The sequence below is a fragment of the Arachis duranensis genome, chromosome 4 (assembly GCF_000817695.3).
Source record: "Arachis duranensis cultivar V14167 chromosome 4, aradu.V14167.gnm2.J7QH, whole genome shotgun sequence".
NCBI classification, from domain to species: domain Eukaryota; kingdom Viridiplantae; phylum Streptophyta; class Magnoliopsida; order Fabales; family Fabaceae; genus Arachis; species Arachis duranensis.
Genome location: NC_029775.3, coordinates 109,535,468 through 109,559,123, shown reverse-complemented (window position 1 = coordinate 109,559,123; position 23,656 = coordinate 109,535,468). Strand labels below are relative to the sequence as shown.

Sequence of the window (23,656 nt, the reverse complement as noted above, 5' to 3'; positions counted from 1 at the left end):
GTGATAGAGCATTTGGACCTTTTTCACTGAGAGGATGGGATGTAGCCATTGACAACGGTGATGCCCTACATACAGCTTGCCAGGGAAAGGAGTAAGAAGGATTGGATGAAAGCAATAGGAAAGCAGAGATTCAGAAGGGACACAGCACCTCCATACACTTATCTGAAATTCCCACCATTGAATTATATGAGTAACTCTATCTTTATTTTCTGTTTATTTATTATTAATATTCGAAAACTCCATAACCAATTATTATCCGCCTGACTGAGATTTACAAGATGACCATAGCTTGCTTCATACCAATAATCTCTGTGGGATCGACCCTTACTCACATAAGGTTTATTACTTGGACGACCCAGTACACTTTCTGGTTAGTTGTGCGGAGTTGTGACAAAGTGTGATTCATGTTTGAGAACACCAAGTCTTTGGAGCCATTGTTGATGATCACAACTTCGTCCACCACTTTTCCAGCTCCGAGCAAGTTTGACAAGTTGATCTGGAGGCGTGCGAACATCCATGGGTGATTGGTAGGCAGTTTTCAAGTTAAAAGTCCAACTCAAGGATAGACTCCATGCAATGTTGTCTGGGCTATTCCAAGGAGACGGGGTTGACAAGCTGATGACTATGTTAACTAACTGATCTAGTAGCCATTCCTTCAATTTTCTCACATCCCAGTCACCTGAAATAGAAAGAAAATTATTCAGAACTAAAGATGATTCATAAGAGCTCAGGGTTTGGGAGGTAAGATTTTCCAATCTTCAAAATTTTGGTACCTAAAGTGCTCCCAAAACTTAATCTATTTGTCATTCCATATATGCCATATCATACTCTTCTCCACATCGTTTCAAGCCGAGCAGACTCCCTTCTAAATATTAAAGTCCTTCTTTCTTCTTTTAATGTTAGGAATAATATTTGTCTCATATTTGTATTTTGACCTCAGAACCTTCACCCACATGTTATTCTTTTTTTTCATCAAGCCCCATCCTATCTTCATCATGAAAGCATGGTTGAGTTTATTTTCATATATGATCCTTAGATCTCGTATATAGCTTCCAGTTTTGAGACAATGTTCTGATTAAGCAAATGAATCTTCTTTGTCTGTTCTATTTTTTTCTAGAAAAAATTCTTGTATTTACGATTAATCATATCACAAGTAGCAACAGGTAAAATAGCAGTTTGTATAGTATAAGTAGGATAGAAGAAAAGACAATTTTTATTAGAATTGTTCTCCCAACAAAAGATAGAGACAAAACTTTCCAATTATTGAGTCTTCTATTCAACTTATCAATAACCTCTTTGTATGTATTCTTAGTGATTCTAGAGTGTAAGAGAGGCACGCCAAGGTATTTTTTTGAGATCATTAGTCCTTGAGAATTGTAGAGCATCGTTGATTTCTTTTCTAACCGTATTTTTCACATTATCTGAGAAAAAGATTCTAATTTTCTCATTATTGATTTTTTGGCCTAAGTTATTACAAAAAACTTCTAAAATTTTACTAATAACCTCAACTTGTTCTAACATTGCTTCAGCAAAAAAGAATCAAATCATCTGCAAAGCAAAGATGGAAAAGGTTCGGTCCATCCATACTAATGTGAATAGGCCTCCATTATCCATAATCAACAGCAGCACTGATGAGTTGAGATAAACACTCCATGCGTAAGACAAAAATATAGGGAGATAAATGATCACTTTGACGAATTCCTCTAAATGGGATAAATTCTTCTAGGGTATTCTCATTCCACAAGTCCCTCATCAAAGCAGTTAAAATGTAAATACAGATCAAATCTATCATATGAGAAGGGAAACGAATAACCATAAGAGTATCCTTAATAAAGCGCTACTTTAATCTATCATAGGCCTTTTTCAAATTTATCTTCCATCATTTTTTAATCTTTTTTTGCTCTCATAGAGTGGATAACTTATTGAGTAATAATGATATTGTCTTAGCTATGCCTCTCCATTAAATTATTTAACCTTTTACCCGCATTCTTTGTAATGACTTTGTAAGAAGCATTACAAAGACTAATAGGTCTCATTTGCTTCAAATTTGTCACCAAATTTCACATATCAGGACCCACAATTTCTCAATTAATCTGGTAAAAAATAGTTTGGATGCCATCTCTTCCTGGTGTCTTGAAGCCTCCCATACTAAAAATAGAGTTCCTGATTTTAGCATGAGAAACATTAGCACTTAAAGAATCAATACCAGATTGACTAAGTATAAGAAAAGCATGATTAAGATATAAGGGGTATCCGAAAGATTATATGTATAAAGCTTGAAATAAAAATTTGTATCTATCATCTCAAGACTTTGTTGATCTGAGATCTAGTTATCATTGTCGTCGTAAAGAGCCTCAATCTTATTCCTTCTTCTTCTTGTCATGGTAGTGCCATAGAAGTATTTGGTATTACGATTACCAAATTCAAGCCATTTGCATATAGACTTTTGGAACCAGAGCACTTCTTCCTGTGAAAGAATTTTTTCATATTCCTTTCACAAATTAACCTGTAATTTTTCAAGAAAGCGGTTGCTATTTACATTAAGATTTGCATCTATCTCGTGAAACCTTCTAAGAATTTTGCTTTATATTTGCTAAATATTGCTAAAAACATTGTGATTCTACTATTTTAACACTTTTTAAAAGTCTGCAATGAAATTAACTCAAGAGTCCTCCATATTCTAGCTTCTATTAAGAAGATTTTCAAAATATGGATGAGATATCCAAGCAGCAACAAACTTAAAAGGCATTTATTCTCTATTTGGAGAAGAGGCAAAAGTGGGAGAAAGGTAAAGAGGAGAATAATTAGATTTCATCATGGGTAGATGCTTAATTCTTGCTTTAGAAAAGGCTACTATTTTCCAATCGAGATTACTGAGCTCCCAAACTAATATTTTCACAAGGTTCCTATTCCAGGTGGAAGGCCATCCATCAAAATTCAAGACCACCAACCCACAGTCTAAAATGCAAGTCTGAAAATTTGAGTATGTCTTCTAGCAAAAATTCAGTACACCCACTTTTTTTCATGATCATGGAGTATCATATTAAAGTTCCTACTAAGGAACCATGGTTAATCAATGTCTGCTACTAAAACTCACAAGTTATCCTAGAGGCTTCTATGAAGCGAACAATACGGACTACCATAGACTGCCATTAGCAACTACGAACCAGAACTAGTACTAGAGACTCTCATGTGAACCAATTTCATATTATAACAAAGGATATAAACCTTTCAAATACTCAGATCTAAACCCATTTTATCCTTAGCTACTTTATCCTTGTTTTCACTCACATAAGTTTCTAGCAGAACTAAAAAATTGGCAGCATATTCTCTTTTAATATCTATAGTCAGAATAGAAAAAGTCTTTCTCTAACCTCTAGCAATTATAAACAACTATATTCATGGATAACCAAGCAGACAGAAGATCGATCAAAAAGATCATGGCAAAACAAACTTATGTAGCAGCCAAATTAGCACCACCACCTTAAAACAAAGAGATTAAACATTTACCACTTTGAGTTGAATCAGAGGCCTTCATATTAATATTCAGGGACTTCACTGGTAGAACCTCATGCTTTTTACCTATTTTCACCACCACGCTGATACAAGCTGGACAAATTAAAAACTGTCATATGTCAATTGGTTCAATTACAAGAACAACAACTAAGAGAATAAAAGAAGGTTTTGCAAATATGGCTAAATCATTTGTTCAAGATATGCATTAAGAGTTAGCCAAGACAAACGATTCTGAAAACTAAACTTCTTACTATTTTCAAGTTGCATTGAAGGCCTCAATTATTCAAGTTGAATCAAATATGCACCACCTTATTAGTATTTATTTTAGGACTTATTTTATGTTTATTTTGCTTTTATTATTTTAGGCCTAATTATAATTTGGCCTATTTTATTTTAGTGAATTTAAGAGTTAGAATTTGAAATTAAGAGGTATAAAAATCTCAAAATTTTGTAGCCACTTTTTTTTTTCAATTTTGACGAATGAAAAGTTTTGAGTTTCTTTGAGAAACTTGGGTGTGGATGGAAGAGGTAGAGTGGTTCCCTTAACTGTTGCATCAGGAAATCAAATTGAGATAGAGGAGTCCCTTTCTTTGATTTTCATCTTATCTTGGGTTCCGTTTTGTATCAATCGCCGACTTTGTGGGTGCGAGAGTTTGTAGGAGGAAGGTATTTTTCACTGTATGTTCTTCAATTTTAAGACTTTACTAAATTTAATACTTCATACACTTTCATATGTTGCTTGTTATAATTTCTCATGCTCTCTAACATAACAGCTTCCATGGCCTTAGTGTAGAGTTTTTAGTTTGCAATACCAGCTTAGAAACATTCGCAGAGGTTCCTTTCAAGGAGATTGGGTTTTTCTCAACAATTTTATCTATTTGTTTCTGTTTGAGCTTGAAACTTTTGGCAGATAAAATTGGCCCAGTTTTAGGCGTCGCTACATTTTTGTTTTCTTGGGAGTTATTTCCATCTCCTGTTCTCTTTTAAATGGAAACATGTCCCATATTTGCTTGAGCTTGCTTTGCCTTCAATCCAATTTGCATGACCACTTCTTCATGCGGATTATTTTACTTAGCTTTAGGCCCATTATACATGGCTACTCTCTTTTGTGAATCTTTAGGTTTGTCATTGTTGCATGTAGTATCAGGACTTTCCTCATATAACACATTAAATCTTGAACCTCTACGCGAAATCTTGTCTGATTGCTCATTTATTTTTTCACTCAATTTAGGAGAATCAGCTGTCATAACTATACTCTTTCTATTTGGAACATATCTTTCCTGCTTCCTCCTATTATAATGTTTGACCATCATTCAAGGCCCAAATTTTAAGGGTTTTGGTTATAGCGAAATACATCCTTTAATTGTATGTATCAGTGTTTTTAATATTTTTCTCATTGAGAATGGGATTCTGGCTAGGGTTGTCACCGTCAAGCTCTTCTACTGTTTTCGATATTGTTGAATTATCCACCAGATTTTTGTTGCATAGTTCTATTCTATGATCATACTTGCCATAGTTAAAACATATGAGATGAAGGTCTTCATACTCAATATTGAAAGTGCTTCCAAATACTAAAATTTTGGGAATCAACTTTTTAGATAAGTCAATCTCCACACATATCCTTGTAAATCCGCCTCTTGAGTAGATAAAGGTGGCACAATCAATTTTTAATATGCTACCAATCGCTTATGCCACCTGCTATACTAAATGATAGTTGGATAATTCTATAGGCAAGTTTGGAATACAAATTCATGCAGCAATTCTCTTGACTTCCTTCTCAAATTCAAGAAAAAAGGATTTCCATCTCTACACTATAAGATGAGGCCCGGTTATCATCCATGGTCTGTTAAGTAGTGCATGGTTGTAATCCTCCTCATATGAAAAATGAACAAAAAAAAATAGTCACAATCTATATCAATAACATTGATCATATCTTTTTGACCTAATTTCGGTTGAGGCATTGCTCCATGAATCCCAAACTTACTCTTTTGCTAAAAACTTTAACTATCAGAGCTGCTTTCCATGACTTGCACTATTCATCAAACTCCTCCTTTGATATAGGAATAGCATGGCATGGTTCAAATGGTTTGTCTTCCTTATCAGTCCCTCCATCTTTCTGATATCAATTTCTCCATCTTCCTGATACCAGTAACCTTCGGAATTGGAAGCCTCTTCATCAATATCTTTTCCATCCATATTAAAACTATTTGTGTTAGTTTCTAGTGTACAAAGAAAGAGTTCTTGTACGATGTTTTTTGCGCTAGACGCTAGTAGAGATGTAGTACCACCTCTCTCTGTGATCTTTATATTCTCACCATGTTAATTTAGATCAATATTTTTATAAATTTTGACTTTTTTTTTTATTTTGTTAAACCAAATTTATCTCTTGAGTAAAAATTTTAGCATATTTTTTGGAGATTTTTTTTCGACAAATAATTCTATTAATTTAGGAGTGATTAACTCTTACAGGTCTTACTTTATCAACATTTTTATTTTAAAAGATTTTGATCCTAATTTTTTTAATTTGAACTGTAATTACACCACCTATTAAAAAAACACTACAAAAAAATTCACCAAAAGAGTAAAATGATATACTAAATATACTGGGTTTTTTATTTTAATAAATTAATTAATTATAATAATTATCGAAATAAATAATTTAAAAAATATTTACAGAAATAAATACTCCTCTCTTATCTTATTTACACTGTAAATGAGATAATTTTACATGTATAATAAACGAGATAAGACAGGTGGACGCGACCGTGTGAACGAGATATATATCTCGTATATAGTGTAAACGAGATACATGTATTTTAAAAAAATCGAAAATAATAAAAAATATTAATAATATAAATAATCTAAATTTTTAGCAGGCAATTAGTACATAAAAAAGTTGGTAGGAGAGATTAAAATGGATAAGTTTAATCAATTAGTACTCAAAAAGATTATGAGAATAGTGGAGAGAGAATTGAAACGGTTATCTCCCACATGAAAGATAATCATTTTAATTCTCTTTCCACTATCCCATCAATCTCTCTTTCGGTTATTTTTATTTTTCAAATTTAAATCAATCCAATTGGATCATAATTTATTCTAAAATTTTTTATATACTCTTTTTTAGTACTAATTGATCAAACATATCCATTTTAAAAATTTTTAAATTAAATTATGATCCAAATGGATGGATTTAAATTTGAAAAATAAAAATAACTTGTTTGTCAATTGGTAGAAAAGATTGATTGAACAATGAGAACAGAATTGAAATAATTCTACATGTATAGTGAAAGATAACGTAAGCGATAACCATTTCAATTTTCTTTTCACTATCTCATCAACCTTCTTGATCAAACATATCAATTTTAATCTCTTCTATCAACATTCTTATGTACTAATTAAATGTTAAAAATTTGGATTATTGATATTATTAATATTAAAATATATGCGTCTACTTATCATAAATACAAAATTATCTCATTTATATTGTAAACGAAATAAGAGAAGAATATTTATTTTGATAAATATTTTTTAAATTATTTATTTTGATAATTATTATATTTATTTAATTTATAAAAATAAAAAATCCAAATATACTTCATAATACAAGAAAAATCTTGCAAAAAAAAATAAAAGATGAGAATATTAAAAATGTGAATATCCGACGCTAACAATATTTATCTCCTAGTTGTGCTCACTAATGTCAGAAGTAGTATTTTTGAGCCTTCACTTGCACAACAAGTGTCTCCTACTGCTCCCTATAACTCAACTCCCCACTTTTCAATTCCTCTCTCTCCACTTGCTTAAGAGGTGGTGAAAACGAAAACCCAAGACACCAACAACCAACAACTCAACCCCAAAAAGAAGAAGTAGTAGAAGAAGAAGAAGAAGAAACATGTCTTCCCCAAGCAAGCGGCGAGAGATGGACTTAATGAAACTGTTAATCCTCAATAATTCTCTCTCTTTCTTCTTAATTTCATTGAAGTTTCAATCTTTTTCTAATTGGGTCTCACAAAGTCTCATCCTTTTTTTTAATAGGATGATGAGTGATTACAAGGTGGAGATGATTAATGATGGAATGCAGGAGTTTTATGTTTATTTCGATGGACCCAATGAAAGTAAAATTCCATTCCTTTTCTCTTTCTTGTGTTTCTGATTAATGTTTTGGTGTTTCAGATAAAACATTCAGCTGATAAATATATATGCTTTTGCTTTTTTTTTTTTTTTAAAGAAATTCTTTTTAGGAGTTTTTCTCTGCTTAAAGCAATTTGACCATATATAGAACACAGCTCTTGGCGGCTATGAATTTAGATTTATGATAGCAACAGGGATGATACTTCTTCTTTCTTTCAATTGATTGTTCTGTGCATCTGTGAAGTCCGCAAATAGATTTTGGAAAGCAACAAGTTTGTATTTTTGAAGGGGAAAAAAATAAAATAAAATAAAAACATAGCTACTGATTACTGAATTTATCTATATATCTGCTGGTTTCCCTTTTGGTTATCGTTATATCCTGGTTGGTATTAAATGTGTAACTTTTGAGGAAGGATTTTATTTTATTTTTTGGTTTCATTTTCAATCTTTTTTTTCATCCATGTATGATGGCTTCTAGCAGGTCCTTATCATGGTGGTGTATGGAAAGTAAGAGTTGAGCTACCTGATGCTTATCCTTATAAATCTCCTTCTATAGGATTTGTCAATAAGATCTATCACCCAAATGTTGATGAGATGTAAGCATGTAGTAATGAATAATGATGTCATGGAAACTCTTTCTATTGAGTAGTTTTCCTGAGTATTATTTTCAAGAAAGATTGCTTCTGATTTAGTCGGCTCGGATTATGACAATTTCAGGTCAGGGTCGGTTTGTCTGGATGTTATCAACCAAACCTGGAGCCCCATGTTTGGTAATGATTTCATTGAAATTTTGTGAGAAAATGTTGTGGTTTTGTACAGAATTGTATATTTTTAGGATTTTAGTTCCTTGTATAATGCATATGCCAATTTGCATTCTTTTTTTTCCAGATCTTGTCAATGTGTTTGAAGTGTTCCTACCACAGCTTCTTCTGTATCCCAATCCATCAGACCCTTTAAATGGAGAAGCTGCCGCTTTACTGATGCGAGATCGAGCTAGTTATGAACAAAGGGTTAAGGGTATTGATACTTTTTGACTTCTTATTTCCTTGAAATATGCATGTCTGGGATTAGTTTATTTGCACTTGCCCCTTAGCCTTATGCGCAACTGTTTGAATGCTGAATGGACGAATGCATAGTACATGTGCATGCACTCAAATAGTTATTTGAACTTCCTTTTGGCTTTCTCTTAGCTTTATTTGCTTATCTTAGAACAATAGCAACAACAAAGCCTTATTCACTAGGTGCAGTCGACTGCATGGATCAAACGACGCCATTGTGCCATATCATATATCATGTTCACAATGAGGTTGTTTGCATATAGATTTTCTTTTTACCACCTCGTGTATAGCTTTTTTAGCTCTTTCTCTACCTTCTGCCACTTGTCTATCTTCTATCTGATCCACCCTCCTAACCGGGTACTCTGTCAATCTTCTCCACACATATCCAAACAATCTAAGATGAGATTGTTCCATATTTTCAACAATAGGTGTTATTCTAATTTTTTTTCTCTTATATCCTTGTTACTTATTCTATCTGAACATGTTTGGTCGATTATCCATCTCGTCATTTCTACCACCCTAAGTTTATGCCTATTCTCACCTTTTGTCGCCCCACAGTTGGTTCTATATAACATAATTGGTCTAATGACAGTGCATAAAATTTACCTTTACGTTTTAAAGGTACTTTTTGTCATATATAAATCAATCGTACTTTGCCATTTTGACCAACCCGTTTGAATCTTATAGTTTACATCCTCCTCGATTTTTCTATTATTTTATATAATATGCCCAAGATACTTAAATCTCTTTATTTGTGATAGGGTGCTTTCTCCGATTTTCGCTTCTTTGTTAGTGTTTTCCTTCTTCATATCGAACTTACTTTCCATATTTTCAGTCTTATTATGGCTTATGTGCAAACCATTCCCCTCTAAAACTTCATTTGGTGTATCCTTTTGAGACAAAAATTGGATAGATGGAGCAGGACTTAACCTTTTAATGGAACTTCCTATATATAACGGCGACATATGCTTATTTTGTAACAATTCTGTTATTATAGAGGACAAAAAATGCTTAAAGCCTTAATAAAAGATAGTTATCAAAAGGATGGTGATGGTATGTTTGGAAGGTAGTTATAAAATTTCTCAATTGATTGAGCTAATTCTTTATATTTGTCTATAAGTTGATAATAATATCATGTCCAAATGTAGCAACATGTATGTATTTCTGCATTCTGAATCGATCTTCTTTGCGAGTTTGCATTGCCACTTGTTGTATTCCCCATAGTATATGTAATGTTGAGTTGTGGCCAGAATTCAACTAAATTGTAAATTTGAAAAGCGAATGAATCAGTGATTATCTCTTGAAGTGAGATTACCTCAGTCTTCTGTTGTCTATGTTTATCTATTACTTGAAGCCACTATCAATTGGATTTCCTTTTCTAGGCTTGAGTTCTTCATTGGACCAATTTATGCATAATTTAATGGTCTTTAACTTTAGAATCAATAAAGTTCTTAATTTAACACTGTGTGCTTGAATTGTTCAGAGTACTGTGAGAAGTATGCTAAAGCTGAAGATGTAGGAGCTGCACCAGAAGAGAAATCAAGTGATGATGAGGAAATGAGTGAAGATGAATATGATTCAAGTGATGAACAGGTTGCTGGTAAAGCAGATCCTTAGCTGCTTCATCTGATGCCCTGAATCCTGATATTAACTTTATATATTTTATCTGTATATGATGTTCTAGTCCTGTTAATTCAACCTCACTGCAATGTAATGAACTTGGAATTGTGGTCAAAGGGGGAAATCCCCCTTATTGTTGTTCAGTTTCATGTCAATGTAAATAATGTACCATTGATTTCCTGATGCAATCTTAGTTTCTTGTTGTGGCTCTTTCAAATTGATGCATTGTGCTTTTCATGGTACTACCATAATATGCACAAATACTCTTCCTGTAACTCATTTAATGCAATGTTCACAACTATTCATCTTTTGATCTTTGAAACTTATAGAAAAGTCTTCAAACAAATTGATTGACAATTGTTGTTTCTTGACTGGTGACTAGTGTCAATATAAGTGAACAAATTACTCATAATAGTCAATTGAACTCTTGCAATTCCAAGGGTTGCAACTCCCACAACATTGTCCTTAACAAATGTTAAAGGGAAACCACATCTGAAATTCTGAAATCATGATTTTATACCTTCACTGAACATTTGTGGATCAATGTATAAATTCTAAATGATGGATACTACAATGAAGGTTTTACAATGAAGGTTTTATAATTGTTTTCATATGAAAATATTTTTTTTCACCATTGGATGATGGATTGAATGGTTAGATTTTGATATTTATAAAAGTGTTGTCTTTGTTTAAAGTGTGGCTAAATAAATAAATCACACTTTTAAACAAAACATCTTCATAAAAAGATGTTTTTGCCATCTTCATTTGAGTAGTTGTCATTCTAAATACTAAGATCAGTTGTATTTTTGTTGCATGTGGTGTAGAGAGAGAGAGAGAGAGAGAGAGAGAGAGAGAGAGAGAGAGAGAATTTTTTTCGCATTATTCACAAATAACATAATTGAAATCTATATACTCCATTAGTTTCAAATAAATGTCTCACTTTTTTTATCCAATTGTATTTGGACATAAACCACGCCTATACATTGATTTTACAATGTACCAAAAATGGTGAAAGAGACATTTAATTGAAATAGATGGATTATTAGGAAGCTGGAACGCGGGGGAAAACATGAGCTTGGAGAGTTGAATCCATGAATGGACTAATATAGACCAACATGTTACTATACAAGAGTTTCAGTAGCAGCTATTTAAAGAATAACAATTCCTGCAAGATGCAGATTTATCCATACAAAGAACTTTTGCTGACCATTGTAATAATTTAACTCATTGAGGTAGCTAGAAAAATACAATGGACGGTTTTACTCTATATTAACAGTTATTATGTGAGCTAAAATCTACCAATGGTAAGGGCCACTGAAACTCTTCTGAAACTAGTTGAGCACTATTTTCATTATCTACCATTATCTACCATCTTTGTCTCCTTTGAAAAATTATAATAAAAAAAAAAATCTATGTATGGCTTGGTCTCCTCTTCCCACAATCTGTTCTTAGTCGCTTTACCGGGTTTGCCCAGCCAACTAACCCACCAGACCCATTTGACAGCTGATATGGCTGGCTAAACCGCCCTTGCACATTTGAAGTATGTTGAAACACCCTCGCATCCTTGGGAGTCGAACCTGACCCAGGACTTCTATTCTTACCCATACTGGGTGGTGAAACAGGACCGGCGGATGTGGTCCTAGGCTTCGCCAATAATTTTTCTCTGTCATTTCTTTTCTTCTTGCATACAACCAGATCACCTGGATGAACTAATGCAGAAGAATTATTCTGCTGATATTGCTCCCGGGCACTACCACTACCGCTTCCAGGTCTCAATTCCTTCTGCAATGGATGGCCTTTGTTCCTGGCTTTTTCGCTGTTAGACCCGGAACCACGGTTCGGAGCCTTTTGTTCAGGGCATTGATCGGTTTCCACATCATTTATTGTCCTTTGCCTCTTGCTTGGGCAAACATTTCCTTGCCTAGGGGATGTTATGGCATTGGAATCAATTTGGCCGGAGAAAGAAAGGGAACCTTTTGCTTCTGCAAAGTCCGTATCGGGAAATGCAATTTTCAAAATATCAAAAAAGAGATCATGAACCTTCCTTGCTTCAGTTCTTACCTGCAAATAATCATTACAGGGAATTTTAATAACAAAGCCAGAACAGTGAATCATTTTGTACATTATTATAGAATATATAGATAGTTAAGAAATCTAACCTCATATGAGTATCCATAAAATTGCATCGCACTCCTCAACATAAACTGCACATCAAACACAAGCTCCATTACTCCATTATACTCCAATGCATCAATCTGCTGCTCAATCTTTCGTAGATCCAACAAACTGTTCCCTGATCCGCCAGTGTACCCAGAATTCTCCATCTTCCACAAATCTGATAGCAAAGGTACAATTTGTTGGCCTTCCTTGTCTATTCTCCTTTGGAATTTGCTAATTACATTTTTGCACTACAAAGGCATAAGTTACATGAGTAACATTTTCACAAAGGTATGAACATGTAAAGTAGCAATAATTAACTTCATAAAACATAAGGTTTTATTAGAATATTGAAACTAAGTTAAAGTTAACTAGAGTTTCGAACTTGCAATCCCTACGGCAAGCTGTAAGAACTCCATTTTGTAAAAGCTAAACCATCACAGGTAGAAATGAAATCAATCACAGATCAGTTAAATGATACATACTCTTCTCTGAATAATTTCGGTCATCTTAGAGCCATGAGCTGAAGATCCAGCTGAGTTGATAGGCTTTCCTTCCCAACTTTCTTTAGGGTGTTCACCACCATCCTCTGAAGGAGCAGACAAGCAGATCATACGATTAGACTTAGGTGAGCCATGTAATTTGAATGAATTAGCTGCTTTCCTTGAAGGTAAATTTTGCTTATTTTCCAATGAAGATTCATCCTTATCATGCTTGCTGGCATTATTGTCAACAAGTGATTTTGATTCTCGGTCAGTCCTTGTTTGACCTTGATATTTATTGTCTGCAATAAGAGATGATTCTCCACGTTGAAGAGGAACCATCTCAATGCCAGATTTGTCCTCAGGCCTTTCGATGACAGGACGGTGTCGAACACGTAGACTACGTTTGCGTTTGATCTTGGGTTGCTGCAGAACTTGTTCATCCTCACCTTCATCACGATCATGAATCCAACTTCTACATTGTTGATGATCCATGTGAGAACCACCAGATATTGCAATTTCCCCTTCTTCTAACTCATCTACCTGGAAAAAGCTAACAAAAGATATTTTAATTTGAAAATAAGAGAGTACAAAACCCAGAAAATAAAAAGCCATGTACCCTTTTTGAAATGGAACTTGGCTTGGCATCTAATGCAGAGAGGGAACCAAATTTCCGTGAGTAAACTGATGGTGTCACTGTATGTGTCAATATTTGACTATCTAATGATGATCCTCTCGTACCAGCTTCTTCAACTGTGTGATTTTTAGCATTTTCTAAAGACCGAGGAAGTTCATATCCAGCATTAAAAGGTGGACCATGTTCGACTTGATCTTTTTCCATGAGATTAGCTCCATCACCCCCACTATGTACTTCATCTTCAAATTTTCCTATCTCCCCTTCTTCATGTGCAGAATATCCATTTCTTTCCTCAGAGCTTTCTTCAGAGCACTCAATTATATCATCATCCTCCAACTCTTTATAATTAGGAAGCTTTTTTCCCTTGGGTCGTCCTCTTCTCTTTTCAGAACCCAATTCACTAGATTCCACGCCCATACTGCCACCAAATAAAATGTTCTTTGATGGTCTTTTAGATAAAGCAGCAATAGCAGCATTCACTTCTCTTGTGCTGGTTCGAAGCCATTTAGGCACCTCATCATGCCGTGTCATCTCTTCACTCCAATCCAGTTCTTCGTCCATTTGATCAAACAGTTCAACTTCCTCTTCACTTCTAGCAATCATGCGATTAACCTCCTGTAGTGACGGAACATTATGAACAGTTTCTTGATATCTTTCCTCGTCATGTAATAAAGTCTCCAAAGTTGAACGTCTTTCTTCATGTGTTGTTCTTTGATCAAAACGTCCAGCATTAATGACCTCGTCAGCCATGTCTATCTTATATTGTTGAATATTGTTCCTTATGAGGCTCTCAATAGATCCCATATATCGATCCTTACCAGCAAGTTCATCCTCCATATCAACAAGGCCTCCACTTCTCAATTCGTTCTCTTTCTGATGGCTAGAGATCTTGTCAACAACAGCCTCCATGTAGATAACCTTGACTTCCCTTTTTTGTCCAATCCGATGAGCTCTGGCCACAGCCTGCTCCTCATTTTTAGGATTTGGATCAGGATCGTAAATGACAACTGTGTCAGCAGACTGAAGATTAAGGCCTCTCCCAGCAGCTCTAATGCTAAGCAAGAAGATGAAACAGTCTGAATCAGGCCTATTGAAGTCCATTATTGCTGATTCTCGGTCTTCCAAACTTGTTGTCCCATCAATTCTCCTGTAAACTAGTCTCCGCCATTGCAGATAGTCTTCCAAGATGTCTAGGAGCTTTGTCATGGTACTAAACAGCAGAACTCGATGTCCAGTCCTTTGAAGTTTGATAAGGATCCTATCCAAAATCCACAACTTCCCACAAGATTGTACAATAAAGTCTCTATCCATAAATTCATCAAAAAATGGGTAATTAAGCATTGGATGATTGCAGGTTTTGCGTAGCTCCATGCATCTGTTATTTAAAGTTTTATAAGGCTTTGCCTGGTAGAGTGGATTCTTCAAAACCTTTCTTCTCTCATCCTCAGGATCAACACGAAGGGTGCCAGTGGATTTAACCCAGTCATAAATGGCACTCTGGACAGCTGACATTTTACATCGTAAAACTATGGAGACCTGCAATACAGAAATGAGGGATGAATCACCAGATAAAAGATAAAAAATGAGACCAAGAGTATCAAAATCACACCTTTGGTGGTAGAGAGCCTTCAACATCTTCAACGCGACGCCTAAGCATGAAAGGCTCAAGAATCTGATGGAGTCGATGGATAATGATGACTTTCTTTTCTGTTTCAAGCCAGTCATCCTCTGCATTCTGATTTGGACCTTCCTTTTGAAATGGTTTTGAAAACCAATCATGGAAGGCTTTCTTATTGTCAAAAACCTCTGGAAGAAGTAAATTTAAAAGTGACCAGAGTTCCTTCAAATCATTCTGTGGAGAAAATTATACCGTTATTAATACTCTAAACAAGATTTGTATCACAACATGTATCTATGCGATTTATCAATATAAACTGATAGCTGCATGAACATATAGCATAGCCTGAACAGTGTAAGTGAAAAAGTCAAAAAGATCAACATCCTTAATGACTTGGTTGTGTAGAGGAAGAACACCAAGTTTGATACTGCTGACTGAAAGCTAGACACTACCATAACAATGCATATATTAAAAGAAAACAAGACAGACCTGCAAAGGTGTTCCTGTCAGAAGCAAGCGTCGTTGACAACGGTATCTGTCAAGATCGCGTGCTAGAACTGAATCCCTATCCTTCATTCTCTGTGCTTCATCAATTACGATATACTTCCAATCAACTTTTGAAAGCTTTGACCGGTCATACATGATGAACTCATAAGTAGTCACAAGGACATTAAATTTCATAGCCATAACCTCCTGCAAAAATGTAATACGAAAGGAAACTCAACTAAACATTTAACTAATCTTTTAACAGCAAATAGTAAAGTTGAGGTGCACTTACCTGAGAAAATAATTTTGATCTTGTATCCTTTGTTCCAACATAAAAAATGCATGACACGGATGGTAACCAAGTATGCAACTCACTCTGCATGATGAACACAAGTTTTCAGGTTGCAAGATACACACAACCAAACAACGAAGTGAGTATTGTGGAAATGGAAGAGTTTTAAGTCCCACCTTCCAGTTAACCAAAACAGCATTTGGCACTATTATAAGATGTGGGCCATAGTTCCCTTTAAATTCCATCAAGTACGCAATTAATGCCATGACCTGGACAGACAAGAAATAACAAAAAGAACAAAGAAAAACGAACAATATATCACAGTAAATATTTGTTCAGTACAGTTTAAATAACAAAACAATAAACAAAAGTCATCTTCCTTGTATTACATAAACTGCGTAAAAACAGTCATACACAATAGACATTCTTCCTATTTTAAAGGACACAGCTAGAATAATCTATTTTCACCAAGAATAAACATAATACTAACCTGAACGGTTTTACCAAGACCCATCTCATCTGCCAATATTCCATTTAATTTGTTGTTATACAAAGAAAGCATCCATTGCAAACCAACCTTCAGAATAACATGTCAATCCTTAAAAAATAACAATAAAGGCTATCAAAGCAATTACGAGGAATTTCATCAAATGTCAGAACCTACCATTTGATAGTCTCTCAATGTTCCAGCTCGTAACATGGATGGTTGTCTTACAACCCTTTCACTCACAGCATGAGCAAGGCTGTAATACCTGGTATGGCCGTAGCGATCAATAATTGTAACAAACCAGAATTAGATGTTTTATTATATGAACAATAACAGAAGGTTATAAAAGTATAGTTTAGATAAACATCAGTGTGTTGAAAATTACCAAATAAAAGATGGGAAAATAGCATAGTTTGACAACACCAAGAATGAAAAATGATTTGACGAAAGAATAATGTTTTGGCAAAACTTGAGACAGAAAAACAAATAAATAAAACTATACAAACAAAACTCACTTGTTGACAGATGAACTGTCTCTAGGAGTATTCATCTCTATAAACTGATTTCTAATCATCACTTCCTCTCCAGCACAAGTTGCTGCGACTCTGACTTCTTCTTCACAAAGACCCTTTAGTCAGAAAACAAATAAGGATCAATCATAAAGGCGTGAAAACAGTGTTTAGATAACAACGGAGGAAATTTCATTTTTCTTTTCCAAATTTTGTTTTGAATCAACAAGGAAAGTAATGAAGCATGCCTGCAATCGTGCAGCAGCTGCAGCAGCTTTTGCTGCCTCCTCCACTTCCTGTTGGCTCTTAGCAGCTGTTATCTTACTTCCTAATTTATGTAGATATTCTTCAGTCTGGGTTAAGAAAGTTGAAAGAACAGCATATCTCTCTGCAGCATCACCCGGGATACTAATCTGCTGCTCCAGCAACATCTCCCTGTACCTATCAACATCATTGTTTTTTAAGGCTTCCATCCTTTTGCTCCTGTCATCATCCTTACGTTTCGAGAATTCTCTCAACATCTTCTCGTGATACTTGGCCACCCCCCGGTTGCGAGCAGTCCGTGCGTCACGAATGCCCCAGTGTGCTTCAAGAAGCTTCTTGCGCCAATTGAATATAGATTTCAGTTGCTTCTCCCTTAAAGCTTTCTGTGATGCCTGCACTTGTCTAGCAAGTTCCATACGCTGACGTTCGCACAACTTAACAAATTTCCTATATGGCCTATCTGGCATTGCCATTATCTCTTTTTGATGTTGATCAATCTCATCCCTTAAACGTGCCTGTAGATCTAAAAGGCGAAGCTTTTTTTCTTCAATTTGCAACTTCAACACAAGATCTGGCCTAATTCTTTTCCTATCTAAGTTAACTGCCAGTAAACCCTCAATCTTCTTTAAATTTTCTGTCCTTTTCTTGTTAAGGACTTGCACACCTTCATCATAAAGAAGCTCTTTCACATCATATGCCAGTGACAAATTATTGTGGTTTAGCATCATTGATGAACCAAAGGAATCGTGTTTCCTGGTGAAGAAAGGAAAATCAAATAGTGGTCCATGATATTTTCTGGTGAGGCCCACATCCTTTGGCTGCGCAACAATGCTTGCTTGTTCAGTTTTATTATTTTGCAATTGTTCAGAAACAGAAGCTTGGGCTGCAATAGCCTTTCCCCTATCTAACACCGACTCATTTCTAACAGGTATTTGTCTAATTCCATGTTCACCTTCCTGGTCCGACATAGCAGAGCAACCAACAGATTGTTGCTCTTCCTTTCCAGCAGGTTCTTTTATCACCAAAGGCATAGCTTGCACATGTATTGTTGTTGTGGATTTCTCATCTCTAGCAAAGACTTCCTGCTTTGAAGAACCCTTTGCATTAATAGATGAGATAGATTGTGAGTCCTTGGCAATGGACTCCATCTGCTTTGGCTGTTCTGCCACAGTTACTTCTGATTGGTCTTGATTTTGCCCTCCTGCAGAAGTAACCGGTTGCTGCACTTGTGAATCAAGAGGTGGTGGACTGATGGCCCGAAGAAGTTCTTGGGGAAGAGTTCCTTCTCCTTTCTACCAATCAACAGCAACAGAATACCAGTAAGCACAATCTATCTATAAATATTATACATGGAATACTCCTACTTATGAAAAATAGGCACCAATTTTCTCAATTTGGTAAACAAAAAGACTGGGTGCTTTTGCTCCTAGATTTTAAATGCAAGGATGCTCTTGACAGCATCTCATGGGGAGCTTTGCAAAGCTGACTTATGCTCTCTAAAACCTGAAAGACTAGTAAAATATCAGAGCTGATTCATGTTGACTACAGATATTTTACATTTTAAGAGCAACTTTATATATATATATATCCCAAATGATACTAGTGTCTTCTACTTATGGGATAAATTTTAGCAACTCTGAAAAAGCATTACCAAGCCAAGCCATAGTATCATACATCTTCTCTAGGCCTATACAAATAGCATGTATAAACAAGGCAACCAGCCTCAGATAGAATGAAAAGGGAAGCAGAGGTTGAACCTTCAGTCGTCTAAATGCAAGTATCTGAGCTTTAAGAACATGAAGCTGTTGTTTCGTAAATGCAGTTCTTTGTTGAGGCATCTGAGATGGTGCCCCTTGATATTTTGAATGATTTATAGAACCCCCTTCGTTTGACAGACCTCCATCCTGAACAACAGATTGATTTGATTGCCTGATGTGCTGCATCTGCACAGGTTCTGAACTAGATGATGAAGTTTTTGCATTCAAAGGATGATCTGCACCTAGGTTTAAGCTTGCACAAGCATGCTGCGGATGCATAGAAGACATTCCATTTTTTACTGCTGGTTGCCTCAAAGAACCTTGCGAGTCTCTGCCATGAAGATTGAATTGTGGCAATGCAACTTCACTGGAATTTCCAGCAATACTGGCATTAATTGGTGGGCCAAAATGGTTAGATGGACCTGTCTGCTTTGCTTTAGCAGAACTTGATTGTGCAGAAACATCATTAGATGAATTAGTATGTGTTGTGTTCTCACTTGCAACTGTTGGAGAACTAGCCTGTGGGTTTGAAACACTGACTGGTAATGACTGAGTACCAACATTAGTATCATTTGCCTTTGGTTGTGGAACTGTTCTTGATTGCATCTGCGGAATGAGCTGAGCCATCTTAAGACATCTTGAAGGATCAGATAAATTTCTTGCCCATGCCTGCATAGCCTGATATTGAGCAGTCTTAGTAAATGGTAATGGATCCTTCAACATATTTAGCATGCTCTGCTGCGTTGGTGGTGCTTGCACAGGTGGCCTCATACTATTTCCTGGCATTAAGTGTCCAGTGGCTGGTCCTTGGGATGAAGGCTTTCCTTCACTCTTCTGATCAAATGCTAGCTGCTGTCCTTGCTCCATCTGCTTTTCCCCATGAGCAAAATGTTCAGATGAATTCCTAGAGGATGATGCTTGGGATTGATTAACAGCTTGCATAGACATAAGGTCCTGTATTTTCAGATTTCCAGTATGCATGTCCCGATCATTCACAGATGAAGGGCCTGGGATCCCCATTTTAGATTGTTTCTGTGACTGCATTGCCAAAGCAGATTTTTGTTGAGCCTGCAGAGCATATTGAAGGTATGCTTGTTGGTAATTGAGCATTTGCCGGTCAGCAACTTGTCCCTGGCTGGAGCTCTGCTGACCTAAATCAACAAATTTTTGAGGCTGCTGAGGCATGGCATTAGAAGGTGAGAAATTGTTAGTCCCAAATCCACCTTGAAGCCCTGTTTGATATGCAAAAAATGCTTCACTTCCTTCTGGTTTTTTTAGCAATTGATGTGGAAATGACTGCATAAGAGTATAGTTGAGTAAAAGTCATCGTTCAGGAAAAAAAATATGATTCTTTCAAGAATGCATCAAAAGAAAAAATGTATACATGCCCTTAATAACAGAAATACTTGTTAAAAGATACAAAGATACAGACAAGTAAACAAATACTTGTGAAAGTATAGAATTGGTCTACAACCCAATCTTTGACTTCACGTCTTAATAACTAAGTGGAATGGAATGATAGAAATTCCATGCAGACTTATGCAGGCTACTATTGCATCAAAATAAATATCTTGAAACCCAGCAGCATCCTTTACCAAGTAAAATACCATGAAAGCAAAAGGAGACTATAGGTGTAAGTTATGACAGATTCTTAAGTATCATTACCACATAACATAAAGAAAGTCATCCATATATTGACTATTATAACATTAAGAGAAAGAAGTTGATGCAACGATGATTTTCCCATTAAGATTGCATTTGATAGAAAGCAATGAGTCAACAAGAAACAGACTGATTCCAATTAATAACATCACACATGCTTTCACTAATAATAATAACAGAAGTAAGAAACAGCAGTAACAAAACAACTAAGCCAGAAGCTGACGAAACAGTACTTTTAGGAAGTTGGCAGGTGGGCTTGTCTGGTTGGAATCAATAAGTAATCAATGTTTTCAAACATAAACAATTTACTTAACAGAGAGAAACAAAGGGCATGGTGGAAAAATTATCATTCTTGGTTAAGCAAACAGATTAATTTTCAACAGTCACACCTGAAAGGAAAACGGCATAGAGGGGAGTTCTTAACTAACTAAAGCAGAACACAAGCCCAAAAGCTTCTAAAAGGAAAATCCCCAGAAAGGGCAGTGAAGAAAATAGCACACTGCACATGTCTATAATTGAAACATCACACATGAAGCCAAAATAAAAGGCAAGGCCAATTTAGTACAAAATCCGAAGTGTACAGAAGACTTCATGTAGACTTGTGAATAAAAAAGGAAGGTTGACTAGAGTTGACAGTGACAGCAGCACACAATTGCACCAATCATTTCTAGGTTCAGTGCTCCCATTTCCATATTCTATTACATAAACAACGCTCTGAACAACTGAAAATCAATTAGCATGAAAAAAGGAAATTTTAAAAAGGAAAAAGAAAAAAAACATGCCACTAAAAAAATAACCAACCAACACAACTAACTGAAGACTATTCTTCGGTATCTCAACCCAACCACCAAGTGTATTAAATGCAAAATTCTAACAGAAACTCTTTTTTTTTTCCCAACACCACACAACCTAGGAAAAATTAACATACTTGGTCAGAACCTGTAATCAGAGCACATGTGTGCTACCACCAAAACCATGACAGAAAATTCAGCATAACCACCAAAATCTCACTTCAACCAATCAAAATCCACACCTGCCTAGAACCTATCTTCTGCTGCTGCTGATGCAATGAGTCCAGGCTAAATTGGGAAGACGACGACGGCGATGCCGAAGCCGCCCGGCCAGCCGAGGGGTTCCGGCCCGAGCCACCGCTGCCGGCAGATTGCATTCAATCACCACAGAATTCAACACCTGCATCAATATCATCAAAATTACCAAAATTCAGATCACTTACACTGAAATCCAAAAATTAATAAATGTTGCAGCTTTGAAGAGATTATAAATGCAAAAACCTTTGTATCCCTCCAAATTTCAGGAAAGCCGCATTTTTTAACTCGTTTTTTATTCTTTCCCTCCGATCCCAACGTTCAAAAAATCAGCTGCATGCGCATTTTCTCTCTCTAGCCGCAGAAGCTACTGTTGTGTCACAAGCATTTTTCTTTCTCTCTCTAAAGTCCGAGACTTTCGGGGACCAATTGAGGACAGATCTTCCCTGCAGAGAAGCGATTTTGACGGAATCGGTGAAATCCGCTGTTTGCGTCACACGCGATTTCGGAAAAATAAAAAATCACAGTCAAACCCTAAGGAAAATTCTCAATTTTTTTCTCTTTTTCAATATTTTTTGGTATTTTTGCTCTATTTTTTTAAATTAAACAAAAAAATAAAGGGGTTTAATATATATTTTTCTTTTCTCTGACGGGTTGGGGAGTGAAGCGCTCATGTGCACCACAACGCCTTTTATATCCCAGAATGAAAAACTACTCAGGGTAAATGGGTCAATTTGAATTGCTCTTCACTTTTCATGAAAATTACAACTTTGTCCTAGCCCCTAAAATTATTTACCCAATTATACTACAAGAGTACAAATATACCGTATTTATTTGCATTCAATCCACAATTTGCGAATATAATCTAATCTGCATTAAATAATAAATAATATATAAATTATATTTATGTTTTATTTTAATTAATAATTATTTATATATATTGTATTATTTTATTTTTGTTATTTAAAAATTAATTAAATAATATTTAAAATAAATAAATTTAAAAAGATATTAAAGTGAGAAAATAGGTTTTATTAGCTTTTTATAGTTAATTTTTTAATATATTTTTTATTTCGCAAATATACGATCCAATCTAAATATTAAAAGTATAAATATTAGATCTAATCTGATTGAATGAGTTTAGTGTGAATGGGATCTAAATTTTAGTTATATGTATATCTAATCTAATTCAATTCACTAACATTCCTAAAAAAATATATGTATTTAATATTTATATACAAATACATAATAATTAATTTAGTAATTAATTTTAAATGTTCACATAATATTTTTTTAACCAATAATTCTTTACTTTTTAATCAGCTTTTAAATATAAAAAGTTAATTATATTAAACTCTTATAAAGGTTTTTAATTTTTATTTAAATTGTGTTTCATTTAAGAATAAATTATTAAAATAATATTCAAAAATTTATGTTGCTTACGAAAATAATCCTAAAAAATACGAACTATAAATAAGCATTATTAAATTAAATAAGTCCAACAAGAATAATTAGATATTAAATATATATTTTAAAAAAATTAGAAATCAAATTTTGAAGTGAACTTTTTGTAAATATTATTAAAAGTATAAGAGTTTTTATCTTTAAAATTTTTTTATTTTATGTCAAATAAATTTTTCAAAAAAAAATTTGTGAATGACCAAGTGATTTTGAAAAATTAAAAAAAAAATCTAAAGATCAAATTTTATTCTATTTTTTGTGAGTATTTTTTAAATAGTTATTCAAATGATGTCACAAAAATTTAGGTCAAATAAATAAATTATTTTTTAAATACAAAATTTTTTTGTCACTTATAAAAAATAATATTTATTAATTATTTTTATCGTATTTTTTAATTATTCAATGACTTATTTGTCGTTTATATTTTTAAGAATTATTTTTGTTGGTAGCATAAACTTTTGGGTACTATTTTA

General features: G+C 34.6%; 2 protein-coding genes across 5 annotated transcripts; one reads left to right on the top strand and one right to left on the bottom strand.

Annotated features, from left to right (window-relative positions):
* Positions 1-7,224: 7,224 nt before the first annotated feature.
* Positions 7,225-10,542, top strand: LOC107485768 (ubiquitin-conjugating enzyme E2 5). Its single transcript, XM_016106298.3, has 6 exons — positions 7,225-7,452; positions 7,552-7,631; positions 8,129-8,243; positions 8,365-8,417; positions 8,536-8,664; positions 10,189-10,542. The coding sequence occupies exons 1-6, from the start codon at positions 7,409-7,411 to the stop codon at positions 10,320-10,322; spliced, it is 555 nt and encodes a 184-aa protein (XP_015961784.1). The 5' UTR covers positions 7,225-7,408; the 3' UTR covers positions 10,323-10,542.
* Positions 10,543-11,364: 822 nt separating this feature from the next.
* LOC107485770 (ATP-dependent helicase BRM) lies at positions 11,365-22,388 on the bottom strand. Of its 4 annotated transcripts, XM_016106299.3 has the most exons (15): positions 21,969-22,388; positions 21,710-21,867; positions 19,015-20,310; positions 17,242-18,549; positions 17,000-17,112; positions 16,662-16,749; positions 16,488-16,574; positions 16,174-16,266; positions 15,998-16,081; positions 15,709-15,912; positions 15,211-15,453; positions 13,584-15,137; positions 12,968-13,507; positions 12,485-12,733; positions 11,365-12,386 (listed from the first exon to the last, which is right to left on the bottom strand). In XM_016106299.3, the coding sequence occupies exons 2-15, from the start codon at positions 21,842-21,844 to the stop codon at positions 11,736-11,738; spliced, it is 6,645 nt and encodes a 2,214-aa protein (XP_015961785.1). In that variant the 5' UTR covers positions 21,845-21,867; positions 21,969-22,388; the 3' UTR covers positions 11,365-11,735. The 4 variants fall into 4 exon arrangements, with proteins under 4 accessions (XP_015961785.1, XP_052116041.1, XP_020996597.1 ...); XM_052260081.1 differs by lacking the exon at positions 21,969-22,388 and having other exon boundaries at positions 21,066-21,853; XM_021140938.2 differs by lacking the exon at positions 21,969-22,388 and having other exon boundaries at positions 21,605-21,853.
* Between the last annotated feature and the right edge of the window lie 1,268 nt (positions 22,389-23,656).

What these genes read in the sequence shown, in the direction of transcription:
- LOC107485768 (XM_016106298.3), top strand. Translation starts at nt 7,409, where the DNA reads ATGTCTTCCCCAAGCAAGCGGCGAGAGATGGACTTAATGAAACT. An exon ending in CACCCAAATGTTGATGAGAT is followed by an intron (nt 8,244 to 8,364) that starts GTAAGCATGTAG and finishes TGACAATTTCAG; the next exon opens with GTCAGGGTCGGTTTGTCTGG. An exon ending in TTATGAACAAAGGGTTAAGG is followed by an intron (nt 8,665 to 10,188) that starts GTATTGATACTT and finishes TGAATTGTTCAG; the next exon opens with AGTACTGTGAGAAGTATGCT.
- LOC107485770 (XM_016106299.3), bottom strand. Translation starts at nt 21,844, where the DNA reads ATGCAATCTGCCGGCAGCGGTGGCTCGGGCCGGAACCCCTCGGCTGGC. An exon ending in AGAAGATAGGTTCTAGGCAG is followed by an intron (nt 20,311 to 21,709) that starts GTGTGGATTTTG and finishes ACTCTTATGCAG; the next exon opens with TCATTTCCACATCAATTGCT. An exon ending in TTTATGGATACTCATATGAG is followed by an intron (nt 12,387 to 12,484) that starts GTTAGATTTCTT and finishes GATTATTTGCAG; the next exon opens with GTAAGAACTGAAGCAAGGAA.